At 37.1% G+C, this 26,720-nt stretch overlaps 1 protein-coding gene across 1 annotated transcript; it reads right to left on the reverse strand.

The window, feature by feature from the left end:
• Positions 1–1,566: 1,566 nt before the first annotated feature.
• Positions 1,567–26,589, reverse strand: itgb3bp (integrin subunit beta 3 binding protein). Its single transcript, XM_028810942.2, has 8 exons — positions 26,479–26,589; positions 17,321–17,363; positions 17,101–17,215; positions 14,722–14,794; positions 13,284–13,362; positions 11,155–11,242; positions 11,003–11,059; positions 1,567–1,626 (listed from the first exon to the last, which is right to left on the reverse strand). Exons 1-8 carry the CDS (start codon positions 26,502–26,504, stop codon positions 1,574–1,576), a joined length of 534 nt encoding a protein of 177 aa, XP_028666775.1. The 5' UTR covers positions 26,505–26,589; the 3' UTR covers positions 1,567–1,573.
• Positions 26,590–26,720: the final 131 nt, after the last annotated feature.

Here is a 26,720-nt window from a genome sequence, read left to right on the forward strand (position 1 = left end):
AATCTGCTGGATTGAAAATGAATGATTTCAGTGGTGGACCAGTTGGCATGGCACCATTATTGCTTCAAAGTTTGATCCCTCAGCCTGCTTAATACATTTAATTTAAATTGTGAATTTCCCATTGGGATTAATAAAGTATCTATCTATCTATCTATCTAATACATGATATTCCTCCCACATTCCAAAGATATGTGCAAGTGGACCACTGGTGATTCCAAATTGGCCCACTCCGAGTGTGGGTATGTGTGAGTGGGCCCTACCAGGTTCGGCTTTGAGCCCCTGTGTACGGTGGAGCATTTCAGACAAAATTAAATAAACTTAGATAATTAAATGCATTGTGCAATATGACAAACACATCTTAACCAAAAGATATGTGACCATAAATAAATATGTATTTTTTTTGCTTATTTCTATATGTATTTAATTATTTCTTCACTTATTTATTTCAGTGACACCATACACAACTTGAATTATACCCTAAAATGAAAACTGTCATTTTTACCCATCAAAGTTGAGAGGGTGGGCTGTAGTGGGCACTGTTCTTCTTTTGGTGAATTGTTGGTAGAGTCAAACCATCAAGTGCCAAAGGCACTCCACATGTAGACACCTCATGATAAACTTGTTGCCTAGACAGCTCTTCCCCAGCACTTGGGTCTGCCATGCACAGTCACAGCTTTGAGCATGTGTGTCACTGATGATTATCCAGTCGAGTCAGTGCTCATTACAGCCCACCCTTTTTCAGTTTTGATGAGTGAAAATGACAGTTTAAATGTCAAGGAGTATTTCATGGTGTCACTGAAATAAATAAAATGAAGAAATAAATACATAAAGAAATAAGCTACAGAAAACATTTCATGACAATTTAGGTTCACATATCATTTGGTTATTATTTATTGTCATATTTTACAATCCATTTATTTGTGTGTTTATGTACAGTATGTAATTTTGTCTAAAACATTCCTTCATACATGTAGTCTTGAATTGCATTGTGCAGGTGTACAAACGTTATAACTTGCTGCTGGTTATGGTTAACTTTTAGGGTTGCATGGTGCTGGTACTGAAAAAGCACATAAAATCCCACATTTTAAAATGAAACAGTGCCACCTTTTAGTTTATTTTGGTACTGAAAGTAAATGGTAGGTTTCGGGCACCTTGTGCTCACTCGTTTTAATAGTGTGACTGGGGCCCACCAACTCTCTGCTGTAATATACATATTTCATCTAGCTTGTATAACCATCTCAAAGCCCCGACCACCAGTCTTGAGGATATATATTTATACAAACATGCTGGAGACTAAAAGAGAGAAGATTTACTTGTAATAATTTACAGACTGGGAGGGGGCAGTGATTTATTTGTTATATGCTTCAGTATCGTTGTGGTACTGGTAGTGAGGTCCGGAAGCCGATATCGATACTGAAGTCACAATTTTAGTACCGGTGCAACACAATTAGATTGATCTTCCATATCTCACACAGAATCTTAAATACACATTTTAAAAAAAGTTACTAGTAGCCTAATTACTGGACAACTCCCGCATAACCCCCTCCCCTGTCGCACCCCCACATTGCTTACCTTATTTTGCCACCGATTTCAAAAAGTTATAACTGCTGCCAATCTGAATCAGATCTGTAGAGAGTAAAAAGCAGAGTGTCAGACAATACTTTTACTTTCCATGTATTTATTTAGCACACACTTTTATCAAAAAATAAAACAAGAGGAATGGCAGCTTCATAACAGTATTATACTTAGGGTCAACTATCACATGAGGAGGATAAACTGGCAACATAGTGCCCTAAAGTTAAACCGATTAGCCAACAGTTACAATATGCTATCCACCGAAGAGAAAGCTGACAAAAAAAATCCATACCTGCAACTTTTGTAAGGCTCTTTGGTGGTAACAAACTGAGCAGGACAGATTTGTATAATTATCAGTACCTTCTCTGCATCCTTTAACATTTCCAGCAGAGAGATTATATCCCTTAAAATGTCTTGGGTCTAACCATTTATGGACTGTGGCAAATTAATCTACAAGGGGCACCCTGGTGGCATCACCACTACAGGCAACCACAACCTCAGCTCTAAAGATGACATTTAAGATCAGAGTCTAATTAGAGGATATCCTCTTCCAGCAACAGCAGAGGTGAACCTTCAAGTGGATTCTCTCTAAGCCTCTACTACACTGAGATTACCCACCACGAAAATCAAAGAGTGGAGACTAGAATGTCAACTATGAACAGGCCTCATTCTCACCCTGCAAATATAAGGCCTAAATACTGTAACTACAGATAATGACAAACCTGCACATTGCAGCATTAGAACATACTTGCCCGTCCTATCTACCAAATTTCTCCAAAATAACGTCAATTTGAGATCTGAAGGTCCCTAAAGTCCTACTCTCCACCATACCACTTGGTAATTTATTCTATGAGCCTGTAGTCTTTTGCGTGAAGATGAACTTTTGACATTTTTTCACAATCTGCCCTTAATAAGTTTCTAATTGTGATCCTATATTCTTGTTGAAGAATTTATTTTAGAGTAACAGGTGGGATCCACTGTAGTAATTCATGTCTCAATTTGGATTAGTCCACATCAATTGAGAAGCTCGATTTCACCAAGGAGATGAGAGAGATGACACAGTAGAGGTGTCCGCGGAAAAACAGAGAAGAACATTATGTGCAATGTAGCATCAGCAAAACCAAGAAACTGCTTATTGACTTTCACCACACCAAAGAGCCTCTACACCCAGTCACTATTTAGGATATGGAGGTGATGCACTGCTACAGGTACTTAGGGGTCCATATCAGTGACAGGCTGGGCTCGCCTCTAAACTCAGAGCAACTATAGAAGAAAGGATAGAGTTGACGGTTTTTCATCGGAGGCTGCATGCCATCAATATCTATAGTTCTATCCTGTAAATGTTCTGTAACCCTGTGATAGCCAGTGTGATGTGCTGCCTGGTAACATCACTTCAGGTGAGGACCACTGAATCAACAAGCCAATTAAGAAGGCAGGCTTAGTTATGGGACACCTTCTGGACCCACTGGAGGGTGTAATGAGAGAGAATGAAGACGAAACTGAAGGCCATTCGTCACATCCTCTTTATAGTACACCAGCTAATTATTCAGTAGATATGTGTCTAGAAACGCCACTGAGGGTCCATCATACCTACAGTAATACAGGTTTGTAAAGCTTCACTAGGACTGTGGCTGCTCTTTTTATCTTTAGCCAAGCTGGATGTTTTATTTTGTTTTTAGTAATTCTTGTGTGTATCTGTTTGCTAGAATATTTATTTATTTATTTATTTAGGGATTCATCAAGTTTCTTTAAAAAGCCAAATAAACTTCTGTCTATCTAAACGTATAAAAAAAACAAAACACAAGTGGCTATCAGGAATATCAAAGCATATGTACCTTCTAACATTTGAAATTTGATTTAATTTACCTTTCCCATTAAACTATACTTTTTGCTGTTATTATCCTACTAACATTTCCCCCATATACCGATTTAAATCTCACAATAGCAAAAATTTTCATAAACTAAAAGCAATATAACATGTTGACAAACCTTCACAGTCTTAACAGTTTAAAGAGTTTTTGAAAACGAGTTGTAATGAAAGTATCCTAAATAATCTTGGTGATTTATTGATTAATATGGAACTGATATAATGTTTGGATTTCTATTTTGTATTGATTTTAGGCAGAATGTGTTTTAGTTAATGAAAAGAAAATGTCAGCAAATAACTTGTGCGCTCACGTGGCAATCACAGTCCATGATAATCACATCATAAATTAACACTGAAATAACCCCAAGCGTATTCAGTCCCACCATGTCAAACTATGGATCGTCTCCTCTGCAAAATGCCAGCGCTGTACCACAGATAACTGTCTTAGATTCCTTGTCTTGACCATTTTGATATTTGACTGAACAACACCTACAATATTTTGCCAATACCTGCATGTGATATACGCTGAATTGGTTGACTCTTTGGAGGAGCAGGTGAAGTGAATAAAATGCCTGTAGACTGTGAGTAGAGGCCTCCATTAACCTAAAGTGCCCATGGGAAATGCACTTCTGACCACCTCTGCACCACCATGTCACCACCCTGCTTAAGAAATTACTTTTAGTTTTCATGTGTAAATTGTTTTGCTGTTTTCTTCATACTGACTGGTACTGTAAAGAAAACAGTCTCACTGAAATAGTGAAGTAAAGCATAAAACTCTAGGAGACCCCCAGATTCCAGTGTATATTGAATTATTTTCACATTTTCATTCCTGCTCCATCTTATCTGAAATTAAATTACACTGCCTATATAAAACATTTACCCTCTTGGAAGTTTTCATATTTTATTACAGAAAAATACTCCATAATGTCAAAGTGAAAACAGAGTGGTCTAAATTTATTATAAATATAAATGATAGAATAATTGCTTACATGATTGTTCACCCTCTTCAGGTCCTGATTTAGTAGATGCACCTTTGGCAGCCATGACAGCCTTGAGTGTGTGTGCACAAGTCTCCTCCTCTATCAGCTCGGCCATTTCTCCCGCTTCTTCTCCTTTGCCACACTGCTCAGCTCTGTCAGGTGTCATGGTGATCCTGAGTGATCAGCCTTTGTCAAGTGCGGCAACAAATTCTCCATTGACTTGAGATCTGGACTCTTGACTCGGCCTCTCCAAGACATTATTTTGTTGTTTAAAAGCCATTCCTGTGTTGCTTTGGCTTTATCCTTCAGCTCTTTGTCTTCCTAGAAAACAAATCTCACAAACTGCAGGTTTCACGCAGACTCCATCGGGTTTTCCCCCCAGCATTCATTTTTACCTCACGAGTCTTGCAAGGCTTGCTGCATAGAAGCATCTCCACAGCCTGATGCTACCAACACCATAACAATGCTTCATGTTGCAGATGGTGTGTTTCTGATAATGTGCAGTGCCATTTAGTCCAATTACCAAAAAGCTCAGTTTTGGACTCATCAGACCATAAGTCAGCAGCCATACCACCTGCACTTCAGAAGAGGTCACCCACCTGAAGCTAAGCGTGTTTGGTCCTGGCCTGTACTTGGATGGCAGGTCATCTACGAAAAAGCTTAGGTTGCTGCTGAAGAGATGTTAGTGAGGCCAGCAGTGGGACACTTAGCCTGTGGTCTGAATGTCGATCCCAATATACCAGTGCAGTGACAGGGGCATTGTGCTGTAAAAATGGCACCATCCTTCAGATGAGATGTAAAACTGAGGTCATGACTCTCTGTGGTCATTAAAGATCCCAGGGCCTCCTTCCTAAACAGTAAGGAGTATCCCGACATCCTGTTCAAATTGGCCTCCATGGCCTAGTCATTCTGGCCCCCTAATCATCCTCAGTCTATAATTGGCTAACTATCTCTCACCACTTCATCACCTAACAGCTAATGTTTGGCGAGCATACTGGCATAAAATGGCAGCAGTCTCATCATCCAGGAGAATGCCGCTCAGCAGTGGTTGTTGAAATGGCTCCCCACTCACTACATAAAGAGCTTTGAGTAGTGAGAAATCCTATTATTAGAACCATCCTCCGACTTCAGAGTCTTCCATGCGCCTTCCGTTAAACTGTAGCCAACATGTCGTACACTTTTTTGTCTTTGTCACTTTCCATTAAATCCCCCCCACCCAAATAGTAACTGTTGTCTGCGCAGTCTCCCAAATTTTAGGCATTGTAGCTTGTGACTCCTTCAGAGTTCTCAGAGCTCTCTTGGTAGTCTCGCCTCACACTGGTCTTCTTCTTGCATGACCTCTCAGTTTTTGCGGATGGCCAGCTCTAGGCAGATTTACCGTTTGCCATACTCTGTCCATTTCTTCATGATTGATTAAACTGGACTACAAAGGATAGTGATTTGGACATTTTCTTGTCTTCCTCCTCTGAACTGTGCTTTTCAGTTAACATCTCACAGAGTTACTTGGACTGTTCTTTTGTCTTCAGTGATGTACGCTGATCCACGAATGCTGACTCACCGCAAGTTGGCCCTTTTGCATTTGAGTGCATTTATACAACAATCAAATGAAAGCCCAGACAGGTGACAGTCACTGAACTAATTCTGTGACTTTTAAAAAGAACTGGCAGGAACAGTGACGATGTTAAAGGGGGTGAATACTTAGGCAATTGGTTATTTTTGTGTTTAATGTTTGTAATTAATTTTTATCACTCTTCAGATATCTGCTTTCACTTTGACATTAAAGAATTTTTTTTTGGTCAATGACAAGACAAGTTAAATTCTCTTTGAATGAATATTGTATAACATTAAAACAGCCAAACCTCCAATGGGGTGAATACTGTCAACCAAGTTTTATGCAGGGAATATACAAACACATTTTGTGAAGCAGTGTATTCAGAAGATGCCTTGTTAGGAAGGGGAATATTTGAGGATGCATTCTTCAGTATCTGAAAGCAAATGTATCCAATTGTAAATAATATTGATACAAAAATCAGTGTTTTAAACTGTGCTCTTGCATTATAAAAAAGTGTAAACAATTTTGAATCAGAAATGAGAATGACACAATAACAGGAAGGATAGAACTTCTCATTAACATCATTATTATGGAAAATCTAGTCACTTGGGCACACTGAGTGTTTTCACATCTATTGTTCGAAATGCTGTAATCCTTTTGAGGACAACATGAATTATAATTAAATCTAAATTATAGTAAAGAGTTCCAGATCAAACCAGAGGCACACAGTTTAATATTTGTGACAGTTGCTAATATTTGTGAGGGGCATTAAACCAATTCATACTTGTGTTTCTGTTCATCAGCAACCAAACCATGTAGAGAAAGGGTGTATAATAAAAATTAGGACACATCCTTTGAATTTTACATACTGTTAAACGTTTAAATAGAATTTTAAAAAAGTTACTGTTTTTTCTGTTTACCAGCACAACCAATAAAGAGCATATCACATTTTCTATTTTTCCTTTACAAAAAAAATCCACTTCATTTTTATTAGGTTTTAAGGAATTTTTCTTTAATATAGCCTATTAAAGCTGCCATACAAATCTCTAACTATACGCTCTTCTCTCTTAGCTGATCAATTTTTATATTGCTGAGGTGCCCCCTTTCTCCTCATTTTATCATCTAAAAATTCATATTATATAGGATTTTCCTATGGAACAAGCACTATAAAATTTGTTCCAGCTGGCAAATGTGAATGAGTCAGTAACAGCACATGACTAAATGCTTCTGAGAAAATAAAATTTGTTTCTGTAGTAAGCAGAACTGTTTAAATGTTATTTATTTTTATGCTTAAAAGAAAATATATTGTGAAGTGTAACATTGATTTAGCACATAACAATGTCTCTGTACGTGCTGTAGGTGGAAAATTTATGAAACCTTTGCACAACTCCTTTAATTGAATTTTCCAAATCTCTCACCACACACAAATAATCAATACCTTTTTCAGAGAAACTTGCTCAGAATTATTATGGCCTTTCTTTTCAATTTTGTTGTCATCAGCACATACAGAGCATCTGGGTATTTGTAAGGCCACGACAGCCGAGTAATTTATATCCACCAAAAGACTAATTGCTCAAAAGGGTGACTGTTCAAGAGTGCTTACCAAACTTTTGTTAAGGTTAAGAATGGCTTTAAGCGTGATAGGTCTCCTAATGTTAGCTCAAATCCAACTAAGGTATGCCACATTTTTAGCTCGAGATTTAGAAGTAGTGTGACAAGGGTTTTTTTTTTTTTTTTAAATGAGCATATATTTTCTTTGGAAATATGTGCCTAAAATAGATCAGTATTATTGGACAGTTTACAGAAAGAGAAAAAAAAATAAAATTCAAAAGCAGTTTGCTAGGCTAATTATTTTAAATTTACAAAAACTGACATTTTGTGACAATGACTTAGGAATAAACAGTACTGTATACCAAAATTATGAGGAGATAAAGAGTAATTGGGATGACCAACACTTCTGATTTTGAAATCATCCTCTGGATTAGTGTGCAAGGAATCTGAAAGCATGTTGTTGCCAGTTCAAAACAAAACATTGAAATCTGCAAGGAAATTACCAGACTTGTGTATATTTATCACCATCTTTATATAAAGAATCTATTATTTTCCAGTACTGGTCTGTAGCTTTGCAATATCCATCCATCCATTTTCCAACCCGCTGAATCCGAACACAGGGTCACGGGGGTCTGCTGGAGCCAATCCCAGCCAACACAGGGCACAAGGCAGGAACCAATCCCAGGCAGGGTGCCAACCCACCGCAGGACACACACAAACACACCCACACACCAAGCACACACTAGGGCCAATTTAGAACCGCCAATCCACCTAACCAGCATGTCTTTGGACTGTGGGAGGAAACCCACGCAGACACAGGGAGAACATGCAAACTCCACGCAGGGAGGGCCCGGGAAGTGAACCCGGGTCCCCAGGTCTCCCAACTGCGAGGCAGCAGCGCTACCCACTGCGCCACCGTGCCGCCTTGCAATATCCTATCCTTATATTTAAATAAAAATTCCTAAACCTGTGCCCAACATTTGAACTTCTTCACTTCCAGATGTCACCCATGTCTGAACTGAACAATATTTGACAGGACAGTTTTATTTTGATTTTTCTTCCTACATGAGCAGAAGTACAGAACAATGGAAATGTATCTTGTATCATAAATTAGGAGTGTAGCCAAGTCAAGTGCGGTTCAGGGGCTTGGATTTGCAATTGTATATAAATGTGTTGTAAGACTGCATGTCTGTATGACTTGTTGTTGTAGTATTTCAGGGCAGCGTGGTGTTGTAGGGGTTAGCACTGCTAACTCGATGATGTAGTATCCTGGGTTTAAAGCCAGCCACTGTCTGTATGGAATCTCTACGTTCTCCAGGTATTTTGTTTCATTTCCCACATTACCAAATATTGGCACTTTATGCTAGCTGTCAATTCTAAAGTGGACAGGTGTTGAGACCGCACCCCATCTCTGGTAGAGATCTCCATGCTCCTAGGATGTTCTCCAGCTTCCTGTACCCCTGTATTGCATTAATGAGGTATGAGAGTCTTCTGTAGCATATTATCTCATCAGGGAGAAAGGGGATACAAGAAAATTTTAGAGCAAGTGCATGTGCAGGTGTTGACAGGAGGATGTGAATTCATATTTTCTTGAACCATCCCAGCATGAGAATTTCTGTTTGTCTTTATTTTCTGGAAGCTCATGCATCCCAGCTTCAAATCCTGGCCTAATCTCCGATTGTGTGCATATTCGTACCATGTTCACTTTTTTGTTTTTGTTGCAAATCCCAAAAAAATTGTATTAGGTTAATTATAGATTAGAAAAGTGGTCTTATGTGAGCCAAAACGTGGGCTGGATTTGACACTTCTTGTTATGCTGATCATTAGAAAGGAGTGGTGCAGTTCAACAGTTTTTAAAACACAGACAATACCAGTGATCAATATAACCTGTTTAAAAGGGCACACCTCTATTAGTGTCCCAGTCATGACTACTAAAAAAGATACTGCTGAGAAACTACTGTTATCAGTACAGAAGAAACATTCTGAAGAGCTGGAAGTTATGTTTTTCAATTAGGGTTGGATATTAGTTTGTTAGTCTTAACATACTCATCATTATCCTTAAAATTATATGAACATCACAGGACTTTTGCAATGACACCATGCTGTATAATGAAGGTCCTGAGAGATATCGGGGCCCTTGAGATGTGCGTGATTGCCCAAAAGTTTGCTCTGTGCAGCTTTAGAAAACCATTACAATGGTGCCATTCTCACCTGAGTAATAAACTTTTTCCTGCATACAACAATTTTAAAACAAACACTATCAACATGTGCCATGTGTATAGGATATGCTTTAGATTTTCTAATGCAGTCCAAATTTCACGCTTTGACAGACACTGTACTGTCTGTTTTCACAGCCTTGAAAAACAATTTGTTTACTCTTAAAACAAGTCTGATGGCCACAATAGCTGCATTCTCTAGTTCAGTAAAGAGAGTACAGAAATAAAAAGGGTTTTCAAATAAAGCCACCATTGATTAGAAATTGTTATGTATTTTGTTGATTTAAGTAAAGGGTGCTCATGATGTTGAGATGATAAATTTCACGGTACAGCATGTGATTAAAAATGTGACATTCCATCTGTAATTGCCCGAAAAGCAAATGCCTCAAAGGCTGCATAGTATAACTAATTTAAACAATTTATGAAGCCCTTATTTAAAAAAAAAAAAAAAAGCTAACAAAACTGTAGCAGTAACAACACTTCCATTCATATTTGAAAAAATTCTCCTTTGTTTGGTGGAATCACAAGTAATTTGAATATGGACATCGAATGTGTAAAATAATCCAGACTCGGTCGATGTCAGCAGTCTCTGCCACGACAAGTCTGCCAAATGGTACCTTAGATCTTGGTGGATACGTTCATTAAAATGCATTTTAGCACAAACACTGTAGTGCTCACATCAGGCCGCAAACAGTCAATTCCTCAGTTAAAAATTTACAACAAAGAAATGTATGGCTTACCAAATAATAACCAATAGCATTAGATTATTTCCATTATGTATGCTATTTGTTTTAGATGGATAGAGAGATGTTTTTATATCTTTATACTAATACAATACATGAGAAAAGCGCTATATAAATGTAATGAATTATTATTATTATTATTATTATTATTATATATATATATATATATATATATATATATATATATATATATATATATATATATATATATATAAAATTAAAAGTGCTGCTTTGGTGTCATAACGTTTTTAACATTTTTTGTATTATATATTTTAAAAGTAAATACATAACACATATGCCTGTAGCTAATTTATGGGAGACAACAAAACAGGAAAAACATTTTCACACTGAAACTGAATAACTGCCTTTTAAATATGACTGCTTTAATCAGTACTTCCAATCTTGATGACATAATATTTAAAAAATCCATTAAACTTCAACAACCACGACGCCACAATTTTTTTTCTTTTTAAAATCCCACAGTTTTTAATAAAACAGTACTGTAATGCTTATTGTACCTGTCTGAGCGGGTGGATAATGTGTTTTATACAAGTTCTGCTTTCCAAGATCCTCCACTGAAAAGAAAAAAAAAATCAATAATGTTGTTGTGAAATTTTAAAGTGAGGAAAAGAGTTACACTACTGTTTTAGCTTTCGTAATAACAACTTACTTAGCTGCCTGTTTCTTGAAAGTTCTTGCCGGATATCAGCAGAGCTTCCTTTGAAAATTCTCCCCAGTTCACTGCTGCCCTCCAAAGTCTGAAAAAGGAACATTGCAAGGCTTAGACTTTGTTGTACATCACATGGAGTTTGTTTTTTGTTCTTTTGCAAGCAGAATATATTTTAAGAAACATCTGGAAAAGATAATGGGGAAGCTTAGCAATTATGTTATGTAATGTGCTTAATGGACTGAAAGTACCCTTCTTATTTATTAAAATGTGTATGGTCTTACATTAATAGTCATATATAGAGGTTTACTTTCCTTTCTGTCTTCACCTGTTGTTTATATTGTGTCTTGAGCTTCACACAATTAGGGATGGTAAGAACCCCTGACCGAGCCTTAATGCATAACTCCCTAAAAATAACTTTCTTCATTACATTTTTTGATAAATTTAGTAGTAAACAAAACATAGACAGCAAATACTGTTAAAAATATCACCATGACATTCTCAAGCCTTCTTAATTTAATTCAGGTGCAACTCTAGAACCAATCCTGGATGGGGCACCAGTCTACTGCAGGATCCACTGTCGTACATATACGTGTAAACGAGACCAATTGAGCGTTACCAAAAACTTAACATGGAAGTCTTTAGGATTTAGGAGAAAAAACAGTGCAAAACCCACACGGACCGATGTACACGCAGACATACAGCGACAATTACCAGGGCTGGCATTCAAACCCAGGCTGCTGGATCCGTAAAGCATTACCACAACTCTGCTAAAAATGTAGATCTGAAATAAATAAGTAGATAGACAATAAAAGAGAGAGAGAGGGAAAGAAAGGGTTTGTACCCTTTAATTACTGCATTATAGCAGAGGTGCAGATATTGTGTAAATTACATTGGATCTAGCATCCCGAGTTCAAATTCTGTGCCCAGTTGCTGCATGCGTAGAGACTGTATGTTCTCCCTGTGTCCATGTTTTTTTCCATGGGTACTCTGGTTTTCCTCCCACATCCCCTAATTTCATGCTGGTTAGGTTAATGTCAATTCTAATCTGCCACCATGTGCAGGTAAGCATCAATAGGTGTGTACACACATATATAAAATCAGAATTAGGTGTTTGTTGTGATGTGCACAATGCAACAGATGACACCTTTGACCTGAAACAAATTATAGTGTAAACCATTAAAAACATACTAAACAAAAACATCTAAAGATTGATTAAGATGATGAAACTGTTAAACAGAATGTAAAACTGTACAGCTCGGCCCCACCCCCCCACCGCCCTTTTGTAGCCTCTGGTTTCACTGCACCCCAAGTCTTCACATTTAAGAGATTTAAAACCCATAATGAATTTCAGGCAGCTGAACCCCATATTTTCTTTATAGTTCTTAGTGGTTGTCATCCTGCAGACTGCAGGCATTGCAGTAGCTACTGGCTAATTCCCATGCCCTTTCCACATAAACAGCGTAACATGTGTATACATGGAAATGGATTAATTGTTATGACATTTGTTTCAAAAAAATTAATATTTCCTATGCTATGCTCATCTGGACTACCTTGTAATAATTTGATATCATGAATCATTTAAAACATTTAAGTATGTTGTTCAGCAAAGAAAATCTCACAAGCATAAACAGAACATTCAAATTCCATAATTCCTCTGTTACAGAAGAAAATATTTGATATTGGTAATTCTTACATTACATCATTTAATTATAATACATTACTTTTTTTTTTACATCATACTGTTTTCTATAGTAAGTAAATAGTGGACATTTTTGAAACATGGTCAGTGTGCTCCATAAAACTTATGTGTTTATAAATTTGCTGATACTGACCTAGTAAAGTCGCTACATTACTGTATATTATCTAATTATCACAAAAATACAATTTAAAAATAATAAAATGATTATATGGTGTCACGTTACGAAACACTCCTAATCATACACTTACAATCTGTCTGCTGTAGCCTTGTAATTAAATATTGACTGTTAACACTGATGAAACTCTAAATGAAAATCCTTAACATGTGAAATTTAATATATAATTTTGAAAGCTATCATTAAGGAAACATTTCAACTTGGCTAAAAATTCTCTCTTTCAATGTAAGCAAACTGTTGAAAAAAATATAGTACCTGTAAACTTAATAATTGCTCTCTAGCTTTTTCAAAATCTTGCAGTGACTTTTCCACCTTTATTCTCAGTGAATGTAACCTATAAAAAAGCACGTTCAAAATGGAGTTAAATTTAAATATTGAAAGACAAAAAGCAAGTGTACTGTATAATGGTTTATCTAATGATATACTAATTTTATCTTTGACGTGTGGAGATCTTTACTTCAACTTATTTTTCATTGCATGAAATTGTATTAATAATAATAAAAAAAAAACCTTCAAAACAAGGTCAGCCAAAAAAATCTTAAGATTTATTTTACAACTCGAAGCAGTAGTGATTCCTCAATAGAAGAACATAAACTCATGCAACAATATGAAGGGCACACTGTTACCTTGTACCATATCAAACAACTAATTTATTACCAACAAAGGTATACTGTTGTCGTGGCTGGACATTCTGAACATTTTATTTAAACTACTGTAAGATATTGAAACAGAACAATTCAGCAATTAATAGTGAGTTTATATAACATTAAGTAAACCTTCAATTTTATCATGAATAAAATAAATCAAATTCTGCTGGCAGTGCCTTTAATGTTTATAAACCATACTATATTACACAGTACATATTTAATAAAAATAAAAATTAAATGAGAGTGTTAATAGACACATTATGTACAACACTTAAGGGAACTGGAGATGCTATTTGTCATAGACCTGAATCCATAAAATGCTTACAGATAATTAGTTTTGAAGGTTCAGTGAGCTATACATATATCTTTCTGTTCCATAGCAGTTTGGAGTCTTTTAATATAAGAAAGCAGAAAGAGTTCTATGCCATTCTCACATTTCTAACGTATGACAAACAAGTCATATGTAGTACTAATCGTGTAACACAAACAATGTGAGAGGCAAATGGCTGGGTTGCTTTTGCAAGCACGCAGGCACTACACAGCTTCAACTTGGCAGCCTACACACTGCCCCGTGACTCTGGACTTCTATTTCAGACAGCATCATAAGAGAGTGAGAAATCAAGGAATGGATTTTAAATTTTACACAAAATTTAAAATGCAATGAATGAAGTGAAATCTGTAGAGATCAAATATTGTGTTGCCCTTACTACAAAAAATGCATACGCAAAATCTAGGTTAAAATACATAAATAAATTAACAGGAGTTGTTTTGCTTTGGCTTATGGGATAAGCAAAAGTGCTTTGACAAAATTTCCTAAAATAAGCACAATAATTTTAAATAAACATTTCTTAACAAGCCAATAAATCTAACAATAAGGAAGACAAGATTCAATGCCTCAGTATAAAAACTTTTCACTAAATTTTACTTTTGTAGTATTACAGCCTGAAATATCTTCCTTAAAATGTGTTTTTCAATACTGGTAAACTGCCAAACTGTGCTGCTGAGTGCACACATATTGTTTGATGTAACTGTACGGAGGTGCTTACCTGTCTTCTTGGGAATCAGGGTTTGGCTTGTCAGTCAGATCCAAAGCCTTGTCTTTTGTGGCAACAGTTCCAGCTTTTAAACAGAATAACATTCAGAATTTTTTGGTTATTTTCAATCCTCACTGATGTCTTTGAGAAGCCTGAACCCTATTATAGAACTCCAGACACCCTGAACACAAAATGCTGTGACCTCTATGGTGTGGCAGTGCTGCAGCATTAAAGCACAGATCAGCAGGTTCAAAAACAAGTTTACCCCTTGAGGTATGTGCCATGATCACTTCAAGTGCCCTGGTTGTCCGACCCTAAACTGAAACCAAATACCATCATTTCTACTGTATACTGCTTTCTTCACATTGCCATCAGATGTCCCCAACTCCCCCCTTATATTGTTTTTCATACCATATCACTGTGATTTCAGTTTATTTTATTTGTTACTGATAACACAAATAAAACTTCAAATGCAATGATTATGTATGGCAAAGTTTGAAATTGAGCTTGATCATAAAGAACAGGCATTTAAAATTTTAGTTGTTTTAAATATTACTTTATAAATTATATGTTTAATTATTATGTCAATGAAACATTAACTACCACATTATTTCTAGCACTAAAATGTGCTATTACATACTGTAACAAATATTTACTATCATGAATCTTAAAATACATTTGTTCTCAATAGTAATTCAGGTATAATCTGTGTACTTATTCCATCATATCGCTTCATAAACCTGGAAACAAATCTATAATAAAGATTTTTAAATTAACTCCACAGCACTAAAAGCCATGGACATACAGAACATTTAGGATTTGTTTATTGTAAATTGACCCATTCTACTAGTCTGGCTCTAAATATAAACGGATTAAAAGTAATTATTAAAATAATGCAAAAATAAACAATATTTTAAATGTCAATTTAAATGTCAAAAAAAACAAACATAAAAAGAATATAAGGAACTGAGAAATACAAAAGATACTGAATCAAATCTGAAATTAAAATTTCAAAAATAATGACTGCAAACAAGAGTTTGCCAATGTGGGGGGCATAAACTTGGCATTGTCACCTAGTCATTTTGATTATAACTTGGTTTGTATATGAAGCCTGATGAGCACTGGCAGCATGTTTTTTTGTAAAGGTGGCATTTGAAAATTCTTTTTTAGATGTTTCTTCCCACTTGCATGAAGCTCACTTCCCACTTCATATATTACACCATTTCAAGTAGATTTTTTAACAATAAAATGCAACCAGAACGAGAGAAGCACAATGGCTTTTATATGACTTAAGTAAGATTGCTATTTAGAACAATATGGATTTTAGGAAACAAGATATATTGGAGACAAAAGTACAAAACACATGTTAATATTTCCACAATCTGCAAGTTTCCAATTAGTTGTATTATTTTGTTTCCCTAAAATAGGTGTGTTTGGGATATTAAAACATTCTAAGCTGGATACTTTATGAAAGAACTGTCCAAAAACTGGAAACTCCTATTACAACAGAGACAGGGGTAAGGTTAACTACTGCAGTGCACTGGTTCCCAGCTTCATTGCTGGAGGATCCCTGTGGTTGCAGGTTTTTATTCCAACTAATTTCACAATCAGTGCATCACTCTTACTTTTATTGATCTCATTGTTTAGTTAGTTGGCCCAAAATAGTTCCTAGAAATGCATTACTAATATTTGTATTCTTTGCCATAGCTTTAAATATGCATAACTTTTGCTACATTTGTTTTAATTTACCCTTTTCTGTACAGTCTGCTGCTTTAATTGTATCCAAATGCTGATAACACTAAATGCCATCAATTATTTTAGTGCAATGTTTCCTAAAAAGCGGAGATGTGGAAATGGTACTGAAGTCATGGCTTCCTTTTAGCATTCACTGTTATTTGCATTGAGTCTTTATGCTAGGTACAGTTACCTATTTGTATCGATTTATTTATATATTTTCTATCTAGCTGTTGTACTACATCTAAATCCAGATGCGTACACCAACGTTAAATAAAATCAGGGCATGCATTCAGTTCAGATAGAGTTCACTATCCATTACAGTGCCTACCAGTGTAAGTTTAGTCATTTTTCAGAAACATCCCATTACACATCTTTTTGAACTACTGAAAACCAATTATAAAGAACACAACTCTGAGATCAAACACTCGTATTGCCAAAATTAATTTAACATGAGATCTTTGTCTTTATGCACAAGTGAAAATTTGAAAAACATGCACAGCAGAGTTATGATAAATCACTGATACTACTGTGTATGTGTCAAAATGGCCACAGGCTGCTGTCTTCAGATATTACATGTGGTCCACATACACAGTGCCCACAGTCAGCAGCTGAGGACTGCATGCTATGGTCTGGATATATAATCTTGAACTGAACCTTTCTTTGAAGGAGAAACTTGCTTTGATGTGTGAATTGGGCTTATTTGGCGGGTTCCAGTCACAGGAGAGAATGTTTTATCGGCTAGGTGGCTTTTTTTAGGTGTCCTTTGACCCTGAGGATGAAAACAAAAAAAGAGTATGAAAAGAACATTAACATATCTAATCAAAAAGAACAAAAAAAAGATTCCTTTTAGAAGAAATAAACCAGGTGTACCCACTTTTTTTATGCCTTGGTTCTCTAACTGGAGGGATCTTCTTGCCCTGGAAGAAATGGTACAGTTTGTTATCATAAAGGGTTTACAGTTTCTAAATAAGATAGTAACTGCGTATCACAGACCAAATAGCAGCTAGAGTATACAGATTATTATTTGAACTCGTTGTTACTGTTCTTATGTCCAATTTCTTAGGCATGATTGTCTTAATTAATACATTTCTAATCAAATAATTACAAAATAAACTATTTATTTCCTGTCTAACCACTATTATTTATGGCACAAGGTACATGGAGAAAACAAGGCTGATGTTCGGACAATAGGGTAACACCTCACAGACAGTGGCTGGGCTTGGAAAAAATGTACTTTTCTGAATCTGTGAGACACCCCCAGAATTCTTCCAAATTAATTAATTTAACAGTATGAGTATTTCACTTAGTAATATTTAACATCTGTTGTTTTTAATCCATGTTGTCTATTGTTAAGTAAAAATTCACTCAACTGCTGAATTCTCTTAAAAATTCACCTTTTTATATGATCTGTATATAAACTTTTTGAGTGCAATTGTGTCATAACAACAACATTCATAACAGAACACAATTCATAACTTGACTGTAGAGCAGCTTTAGGATTCACTTTCATTAATGCACATCGCTCTTTGACAAACTCACTGCTGGATGAATGCAGATATCCTTTACAAAACTAAATTGCAACTTTAGGAATATCCAGCACAACCTTAGCAGCGCAGTTCTTTCCTGCTACATGATGGATCCTGTCAAGTACTCGATGGTAATGTATGATAGCAAGCAAAATAACACAAACACCTAACAATATGTTTGTTTTGCCAGCTTATATGAGGCAATAAGCAACCAGAACATAAGACGTTCACCAGCAGACTAGCAAAGATTTGTAACTGGGAAGTTAAAATACACTATTGGCAGAACAGAAGTTAAGACCCAAACCTGTAGCCTAAATTTGTACGCAATAGATTAGTTTGCCAGAAACACCAACTGAAGAACCATGCTAACTCTTTGTGTTTTTCTACATAAACTCTGATGACCTTTATACCATCTTAATGGTGACATCACTCACTGCACATTTCCAGTTAATTTTCTGGTCAAAGTGGTAGCAACCACACCACAAAATAGCAGTGTGCATGATAAACAAAATGGCACTGAAGAAAAGATGCTAAACTATTTCAACTGAATTAAGTAAATTTCAAATAGAAAAAAATGTTATGGGAATTATAATCTGCATGTTCCAAAACCTAATATGACATGAAAGGGTCCCCAAAATACAACAAAAAAAGGCAAGAAATTTTTTGAAATCAAATCATAAAAATATTAATATCAATAACTCCATTAAGAGGAGGACCACCCTTTGGCTTCAGAACAGCTTTAGTACTCCTTGGAATGTGTTATAGAAATCCTACCCTGGTGTTGGGAATGACAAAGAGCGTGATGTATGAATGAGATATAGAATAGTGTGACGGTGTAGATGATGCAAATAGAAAGCAAACAATAAAGTGTGCGGCACAGTGTAAAGGTTTATTTGAAAATGTCTTTGTACACGCTGTTTAAGTGTAAAAGGTAACTCCAGCTCAGAACATGTAAGGTCATTTAAGATGGTTATTGTTGTGATCAGAGTCAAGTTTGTCAGAGCTTAGAAAGAGTTGTGTCTCTCCAGGAAGTAATGGAATGACTTGGGTATTTATGTTTTCCACATTAATATTTTTTGGACATAATATAGTGCGTTGTGTTAAAAGGGGCATTTGGTCTAATGAGATTGCTGTTCCAAATGTCTCTGTAACTAAGTTGTCGCAGATAAAGGCTTGAGGAATTGTAATAATATGTGGCTGAAGTCCATCTGTATTGGTGAGTGTACCATCTCTCAGTTGTAATAAGCAATTGTTATGATCTGGTTCTGGACATCGTATCTTTTTTACTAACTGTATGTTTTGAAAGCAATGCCAATTGTCTGCGTATTTTAAGGTGCACTGAACAATAGCTGAGTGCATGGCATCTGGAAGAATAGCTAATCACTGTCTAAAATCTCCTCCTCATAAAAGTAACTTTCCTCCAAATCGAATATTATTATTCATAAACGTTTGTAGAAGTTTCTGAATGGTGTTGAGTAAGTGACTTCATGCCATTGAACATTCATCAATAAACAACATTATTTCAAGACGGATGTCACGTGCAGTGCCACCGTTAATGTTCATAGTGGATACCGATTTGTAGGATCTAATGTAGTTGATAAAGATTTCACTTTCAGGTACATCGTCAGTTATAAGCCTCTGTAGATATTCAGTATATGAATGTAAAGAAGGCAGTCTAATTTGACCCTTTTGACAACAACGTGTAAATGTATAACTTGTATTGCCAGTTGTTTCTTCAGGGAAGTGAACTGAATGACAATGATTGCAAATGACATTCATTAATCCGAATGAATTTTCCTGGTGTATGTTTTGCTTGTGCCGTTTGAGAGGCGCGTTGTTGCATGTGTAGTATTTGGGACGTGTTGTTTTGGAGCTGTAATCGATTTGCCTGTGCTGTGTGAGAAGCCCGTTGTAGCCTTCGCTGCCATTAACGTGTGTCTGAGACGGGAGGTGTTTCGTTTTGAATCCGTGCCTGTTGCGATGCAGCACTTTGATTGATAGTTTGCGTCATGTGGATCCAGGATGTAGATTTGTGCATATTTGCGTTGTTGATTTGTTTCAGGGTGCACTGTTCCAATGCGATGCAGTATTTGTGCACATATGCGAAAGCAGTATGGGCCATTGCCTTTTGGTGGCCTGATATTTACTCTGTTAGATGCAAAAGCAAATGAACTATTGTAGGATCTAATGCAGTTCATAAAGTTTTTACTTTTAGGTACATCGTTAGTTAGAAGCTTTAGTTGAGCTTTGCGTTTTTGGAGTCGAGACATTTTTTCTTTTAGAAATATGGATAAGTAATAAGAAGTATTGCACTCACTGTTAATATGGAGCCTTTTCTGCGGTTGAACGGTTAATAGTGCCTTATTGTAATGAGATCCACCTATGCTGCATAGCCGTCTATTTTGTTGTTTCTTTCGTGTTCGTGTGTTTGTTCCTGTTATCCTTTCCTTTTCGTTTTGTACCCGTGACCGTGTATTCATGACTTGTTTCTTTCTCAGCATGCGAAATATGGATAAGTAATAAGGCGGCATCGCAGTCACTGTTAATATGTTTCCTTTTCTGCAGTTGAACGGTTAATAGTGCTTTATTGTAAGGAGATCCACCAATGCTGACACCTATGCTGTCTAGTGTGAAGGTGTTGATGTTCACTTTAGAATATGTGGCTTTGGGTGTCACTTCTTATGGATGTGTGTGTGTGTGTGTTTTGCCTTGCTGTTGTGCGCGAGCCTCTTTTTTTTTTTTTTGGGTCTAGTTTCGTGTGCAATGTGTTTCGTGCTTTGCTTGCGTTTGAATACTTTTTTATGTGCCTTTTCCTTTTTTCGGTGCTCTTTGCGCCTCATTTCTCCATTTTTCCTGTGCTCACTCCTTTTTTCTGTGGTCTTGTCCGCCTCTCGCTACCCCTCATCCGCTTCTCTCGCCCTCTTTTGTCCGCCTTTCTCGGCTCCTCAGCCGACTCTCGCGGACTCTTCGTTGCGCCGGCGCAGTACGTCTTTTTGCAGCTACGGCCCATGGCCGGATGTGCCTGCGTCCATCATCCGGTTTAGCATTCTCGGTTAGTAATATGGATACTGTACTGTGTTTAGTAAGATACTGCACCATTGTTCAAAAATGAAAGCCTCCAGTTCTTTGAAGGAGGAGGAAATCTACTGCACCCTCTATTGCACTCCAGGAGTTCTCATAAAGATTCAATGATCTTTAGAAATGGTGATTGGCAGCCAAGGAAAGCCTCTCAGTTGATCCTGGCATTAATGACACCACACTTGAATTAGCTTACAATTGGAACTGGAGAGCAGAATGAGGGAACACTGTTTGCACTATAAAAATGACCCTGTATTCCTTGGCCATTATATGATCACACAGAGCAAACACTCCCAGAAACTTTGTACCCCTGCCTCCACAGTGCAGCCATTGACACAGAGGGGAAGGTGAGTGTCATGGTTCCTCTTCCTGATATGTCAAGTGTGATCTCCTTTATTTTATCAAAATCAGAGTCTGTTGGTTGTTCTTACACCAATCCACGAGTTGTTAGATGTCATCAGTGGAGATGACGAGAAAATTTACAGATGGGAGGTCGATCAATCAATGCTGTGTTTTCCACAGACATAATGATGTGGTTCATGCTGTAACTGTCACAAACATTCATGGGTCACCAAGGTGAAGAATAGAGGACTGGAGACACAGCCTTGGGGGACACCAGTGCTCAGAATAATGGTATGAATGCAAAATGCAGTCTGTCTGTTGGGAAGTCTAATATCCAATTGCAGAGAAGGGTTTCAAGGCCCAGTAGAGCAAGCTTGCCAACAAGGTGCTGAGAGATAATTGTACCAAATGTGGAGATGACGTCTAAGAAGAGCATCTGCATGTACATGTCCTGATCCTCCAGGTGTGTCAGGTTCAGGTGCAGTGGCTATGGCATTATCGATGGAGTGATTAGGATGTTAAGAAAACTGGAATGGATCCAGGAATGAGTCCGGATGTTATATGGGCCTAGATCCATCTCTCAAAGCACTTCATCATGATGGCAGTGAGCACTATGCAGTGGTAGTCACTGAGGCACAGAACAGTTGACTTCTTTGGAACACATACAATAGAGGTGACTTAAATAGTGGAACTACAGCATAGTCTGGAGAGTTCTTAAAGATGCCAACGACTACATGTGCTAGTTAGCACTCAGTTATTTATCTGGAGCTGCTTTCAAACCCCCCATAGTCATAGTGCTGTTTGTCAGACCCCTCTTATAGCTATCACAAATGGCCAACTAGGCATCAATCAAACAAGAATCAAGTTTGTAGCCGTGTTTCTAACTGTGATTTAGTTACTTCAGTCTTCACATTCTCTTTCATGTGGAGCGTCTGCTACTTTGTCCAGCCCTGAATGTGTCCATTTGGGTTTTCTTAAGGTAATACAATTTCCTCCTACATTACAGTAACCTAAATGTTAGGATATCTGGTGACTTTAAAGTGCCACTGTGTATGGGCTCAAAAGGTCCACATTATGTCTACAGACCTTAGCCTGTTGTGTCATCACGAGTGTCTGCTACAGGACACTACCAACTTGCAATTAGCTCTTCCCGTTTTAGAAATGTAACTCTGACAAACTCTGTTCAATACTTTTTCAGAGAATTTGTGAATTTATTGCAGTGCCTTGCAGGCAGGATTATAAACCTTTCTTGTTTAATTTGACTTCTCTTTGGCTAGATATACCTTTACTGTGTTTCTAAAATACTCCTGGATGTTTATCTGACAACTTTCCTAGTCTCCTGAACGCTACACTTTCAAATTCATCACAGACGAAAGCGATCATAAATTCCAACTGTTGTGCACCCTTAATGAAGTGTTTATTACATTTGTATAAATCAACTACATTTTAGTTTAAAAATTACATCTGTGTATATATATCTTAATTGTTAAGCTCTTTACATTATTTCAAATTTATCTCCATTATTGACTGTTTAAAACGGTTGTAGTGAAACACATATTGTTGCTTTTAAACCAGTAATAATTTTACTTAACTAAATACACTTCATGAAGCACACATTTTGTAGTGTTTGTGTAAACTTTGTCAATACTTTCAGACTTAATAACAGCATAATGTTCAAAATGCTGTATTTACAAAATAGTATTATATTCATTGTTATCAGTTATAATAGTGTTCACTGCCATTTGCTCGCTGTATTATCCAATGTAATAAAAGTGTCTGTCCGGATGCTATGTCTATGTCATTCCAACATATGGCGCATTATAAACATTAACATTGCTTTTACAAATGCTGTACCAAATATCATAACATACATATATGCATTGCATTTGTCATTCCAACAGATGGTGCATCACACACATTTGTAGTAATGCATTTTATTACTACAAATGTGTGTGATGCGCCGTGTGTTGAAATGAAAAATGCAATGCATTTTATCACTACATGCATATAAAATACATTTCAATAGATAGAATGTATGATGTCTGTATTGATTACTTAGATTTCAGCCCTTCTTAGATGGGTAGCACAGTTGGTTGGCATATATTAGTACAGTACATTGATATTCTTAATTTATTAATTGCATTCTTTATTGTAGTTACTATTAAATTAATATTTGCTTTCCTTCTTTCTGTTTTGTCAAAGGAAACCACACATACATATGAACTATGATGATTTATCTTCTGCATTGGGCTGGCGCCCTGCCCAGGGTTTGTTTCCTGCCTTGCGCCCTGTGTGGGCTGAGATTGGCTCCAGCAGACCCCCGTGACCCTGTAGTTAGGATATAGCGGGTTGGATAATGGATAGATGGGTGGATGATTTATCTTACACCACTAACTTTTAATAATAACAACAATAATAATAATAATATTGCATCTCTGTACCAAAATCCTGAATATTCTGGAATATCTGGCTTTACTGGTCACTTAGATTTGTATTTTTAATACAATTTATAAAGAACATTCTAACTTTCTGAACTGTTCTTACCAGATAACCTGTGGCGGTTGCAAATTCAATGAAGAATTGCAACCAAGGTTACAGTGAGGTCACAAATTCGGCTTTATTATCCAACTCCTCTACAACAGTATGTGTACCATATGAAGGATTTGTGCACTGGCATCTCTGGTTCCCACCCACTTCAGTAGTTTCCAGTCCACAAATATCATATTTTTTGGAAAAGTGTGCTTGGAAAATGAATGACTTCACCTTAATTACAGTGGTGTGAAAAACTATTTGCCCCCTTCCTGATTTCTTATTCTTTTGCATGTTTGTCACACAAAATGTTTCTGATCATCAAACACATTTAACCATTAGTCAAATATAACACAAGTAAACACAAAATGCAGTTTGTAAATGGTGGTTTTTATTATTTAGGGAGAAAAAAAAATCCAAACCTACATGGCCCTGTGTGAAAAAGTAATTGCCCCCTGAACCTAATAACTGGTTGGGCCACCCTTAGCAGCAATAACTGCAATCAAGCGTTTGCGATAACTTGCAATGAGTCTTTTACAGCGCTCTGGAGGAATTTGGCCCACTCATCTTTGCAAAATTGTTGTAATTCAGCTTTATTTGAGGGTTTTCTAGCATGAACCGCCTTTTTAAGGTCATGCCATAGCATCTCAATTGGATTCAGGTCAGGACTTTGACTAGGCCACTCCAAAGTCTTCATTTTGTTTTTCTTCAGCCATTCAGAGGTGGATTTGCTGGTGTGTTTTGGGTCATTGTCCTGTTGCAGCACCCAAGATCGCTTCAGCTTGAGTTGACGAACAGATGGCCGGACATTCTCCTTCAGGATTTTTTGGTAGACAGTAGAATTCATGGTTCCATCTATCACAGCAAGCCTTCCAGGTCCTGAAGCAGCAAAACAACCCCAGACCATCACACTACCACCACCATATTTTACTGTTGGTATGATGTTCTTTTTCTGAAATGCTGTGTTCCTTTTACGCCAGATGTAACGGGACATTTGCCTTCCAAAAAGTTCAACTTTTGACTCATCAGTCCACAAGGTATTTTCCCAAAAGTCTTGGCAATCATGGAGATGTTTCTTAGCAAAATTGAGACGAGCCCTAATGTTCTTTTTGCTTAACAGTGGTTTGCGTCTTGGAAATCTGCCATGCAGGCCGTTTTTGCCCAGTCTCTTTCTTATGGTGGAGTCGTGAACACTGACCTTAATTGAGGCAAGTGAGGCCTGCAGTTCTTTAGACGTTGTCCTGGGGTCTTTTGTGACCTCTCGGATGAGTCGTCTCTGCGCTCTTGGGGTAATTTTGTTCGGCGGGCCACTCCTGGGAAGGTTCACCACTGTTCCATGTTTTTGCCATTTGTGGATAATGGCTCTCACTGTGGTTCGCTGGAGTCCCAAAGCTTTAGAAATGGCTTTATAACCTTTACCAGACTGATAGATCTCAATTACTTCTGTTCTCATTTGTTCCTGAATTTCTTTGGATCTTGGCATGATGTCTAGCTTTTGAGGTGCTTTTGGTCTACTTCGCTGTGTCAGGCAGCTCCTATTTAAGTGATTTCTTGATTGAAACAGGTGTGGCAGTAATCAGGCCTGGGGGTGGCTACGGAAATTGAACTCAGGTGTGATACACCACAGTTAGGTTATTTTTTAACAAGGGGGCAATTACTTTTTCACACAGGGCCTTGTAGGTTTGGATTTTTTTTCTCCCTAAATAATAAACACCATCATTTAAAAACTGCATTTTGTGTTTACTTGTGTTATATTTGACTAATGGTTAAATGTGTTTGATGATCAGAAACATTTTGTGTGACAAACATGCAAAAGAATGAGAAATCAGGAAGGGGGAAAATAGTTTTTCACACCACTGTATATTTGCTTACATTTGTTCTTCTAGGTGTAGCACAGTGTTTGGTTCTGATGACTTGCGGTTTCTGCGCATCTTGTACTCAAATTCAGCACCCTGTCGTTGTCCACTTACACCTTCTGAACCATGTGCGTGTTGTAATGTACTTAATCTTATGTTACTTACGGATTACGACAACTGGGAATTCTAAACTGCGTTCAATGTGCGTGTGATTCCCGCGATGGCCTGGCACCCCGTCCGGGGTTTGTTTCTGTCGAGTGCCCTGTTCTACCGTCCACCCCGTAGCGACCCTGGCATGGAAATAATAAGCTATCTGATGGATTACAATCCTTTCTCGATATAATTATTCCCCCTTCCAAGGTGCTCCTAACGTCTATCAACCCTGCAATGCTGTTTATGCTGCGATTACTGAAAGACACGGAAAATACACAAGAGATTACGGGCATCGACAGTTTAGCTATAGAGATGCCAATATATAAATACACATCAGTGGAAAGTGAAGACATAGCTAATTAACATACAAAAATACCCATATAATTATAAAGGACGTTAAGATTTTACGCATCATCATCACATCTTAAAAAGCAGAGAGGCGGTGCTTTACAGTAGGAAGGCAGTAAAAATACAAACCTAGAACTTGTTTAAAAGCGACAACAGTCTTTAAATACCAAGAACATGAAATCAGTTATGTGAATGCTTACCGTGACCCAAGTCCCATATCATTCATCTTCTACAAAACTAGACTGAACTACAAATATCTCGAAGAACCTCCGAAAGACACCGACATGGCAAAAAAAAAAAAGCGGCACGTTAGAAATTGGCGCGGTGCAACAGCGTTATGATCCGTCGGAGTGCTGACGTTTGTGAAAGATAATAAGAAACTAATAAGAAATCGTGCATTTCCCCAGCGACTCTGGGCAGATTTGAATCAAATCATAAGTAC

Source organism: Erpetoichthys calabaricus, chromosome 10, assembly GCF_900747795.2.
Source record: "Erpetoichthys calabaricus chromosome 10, fErpCal1.3, whole genome shotgun sequence".
Classification (NCBI taxonomy): domain Eukaryota; kingdom Metazoa; phylum Chordata; class Cladistia; order Polypteriformes; family Polypteridae; genus Erpetoichthys; species Erpetoichthys calabaricus.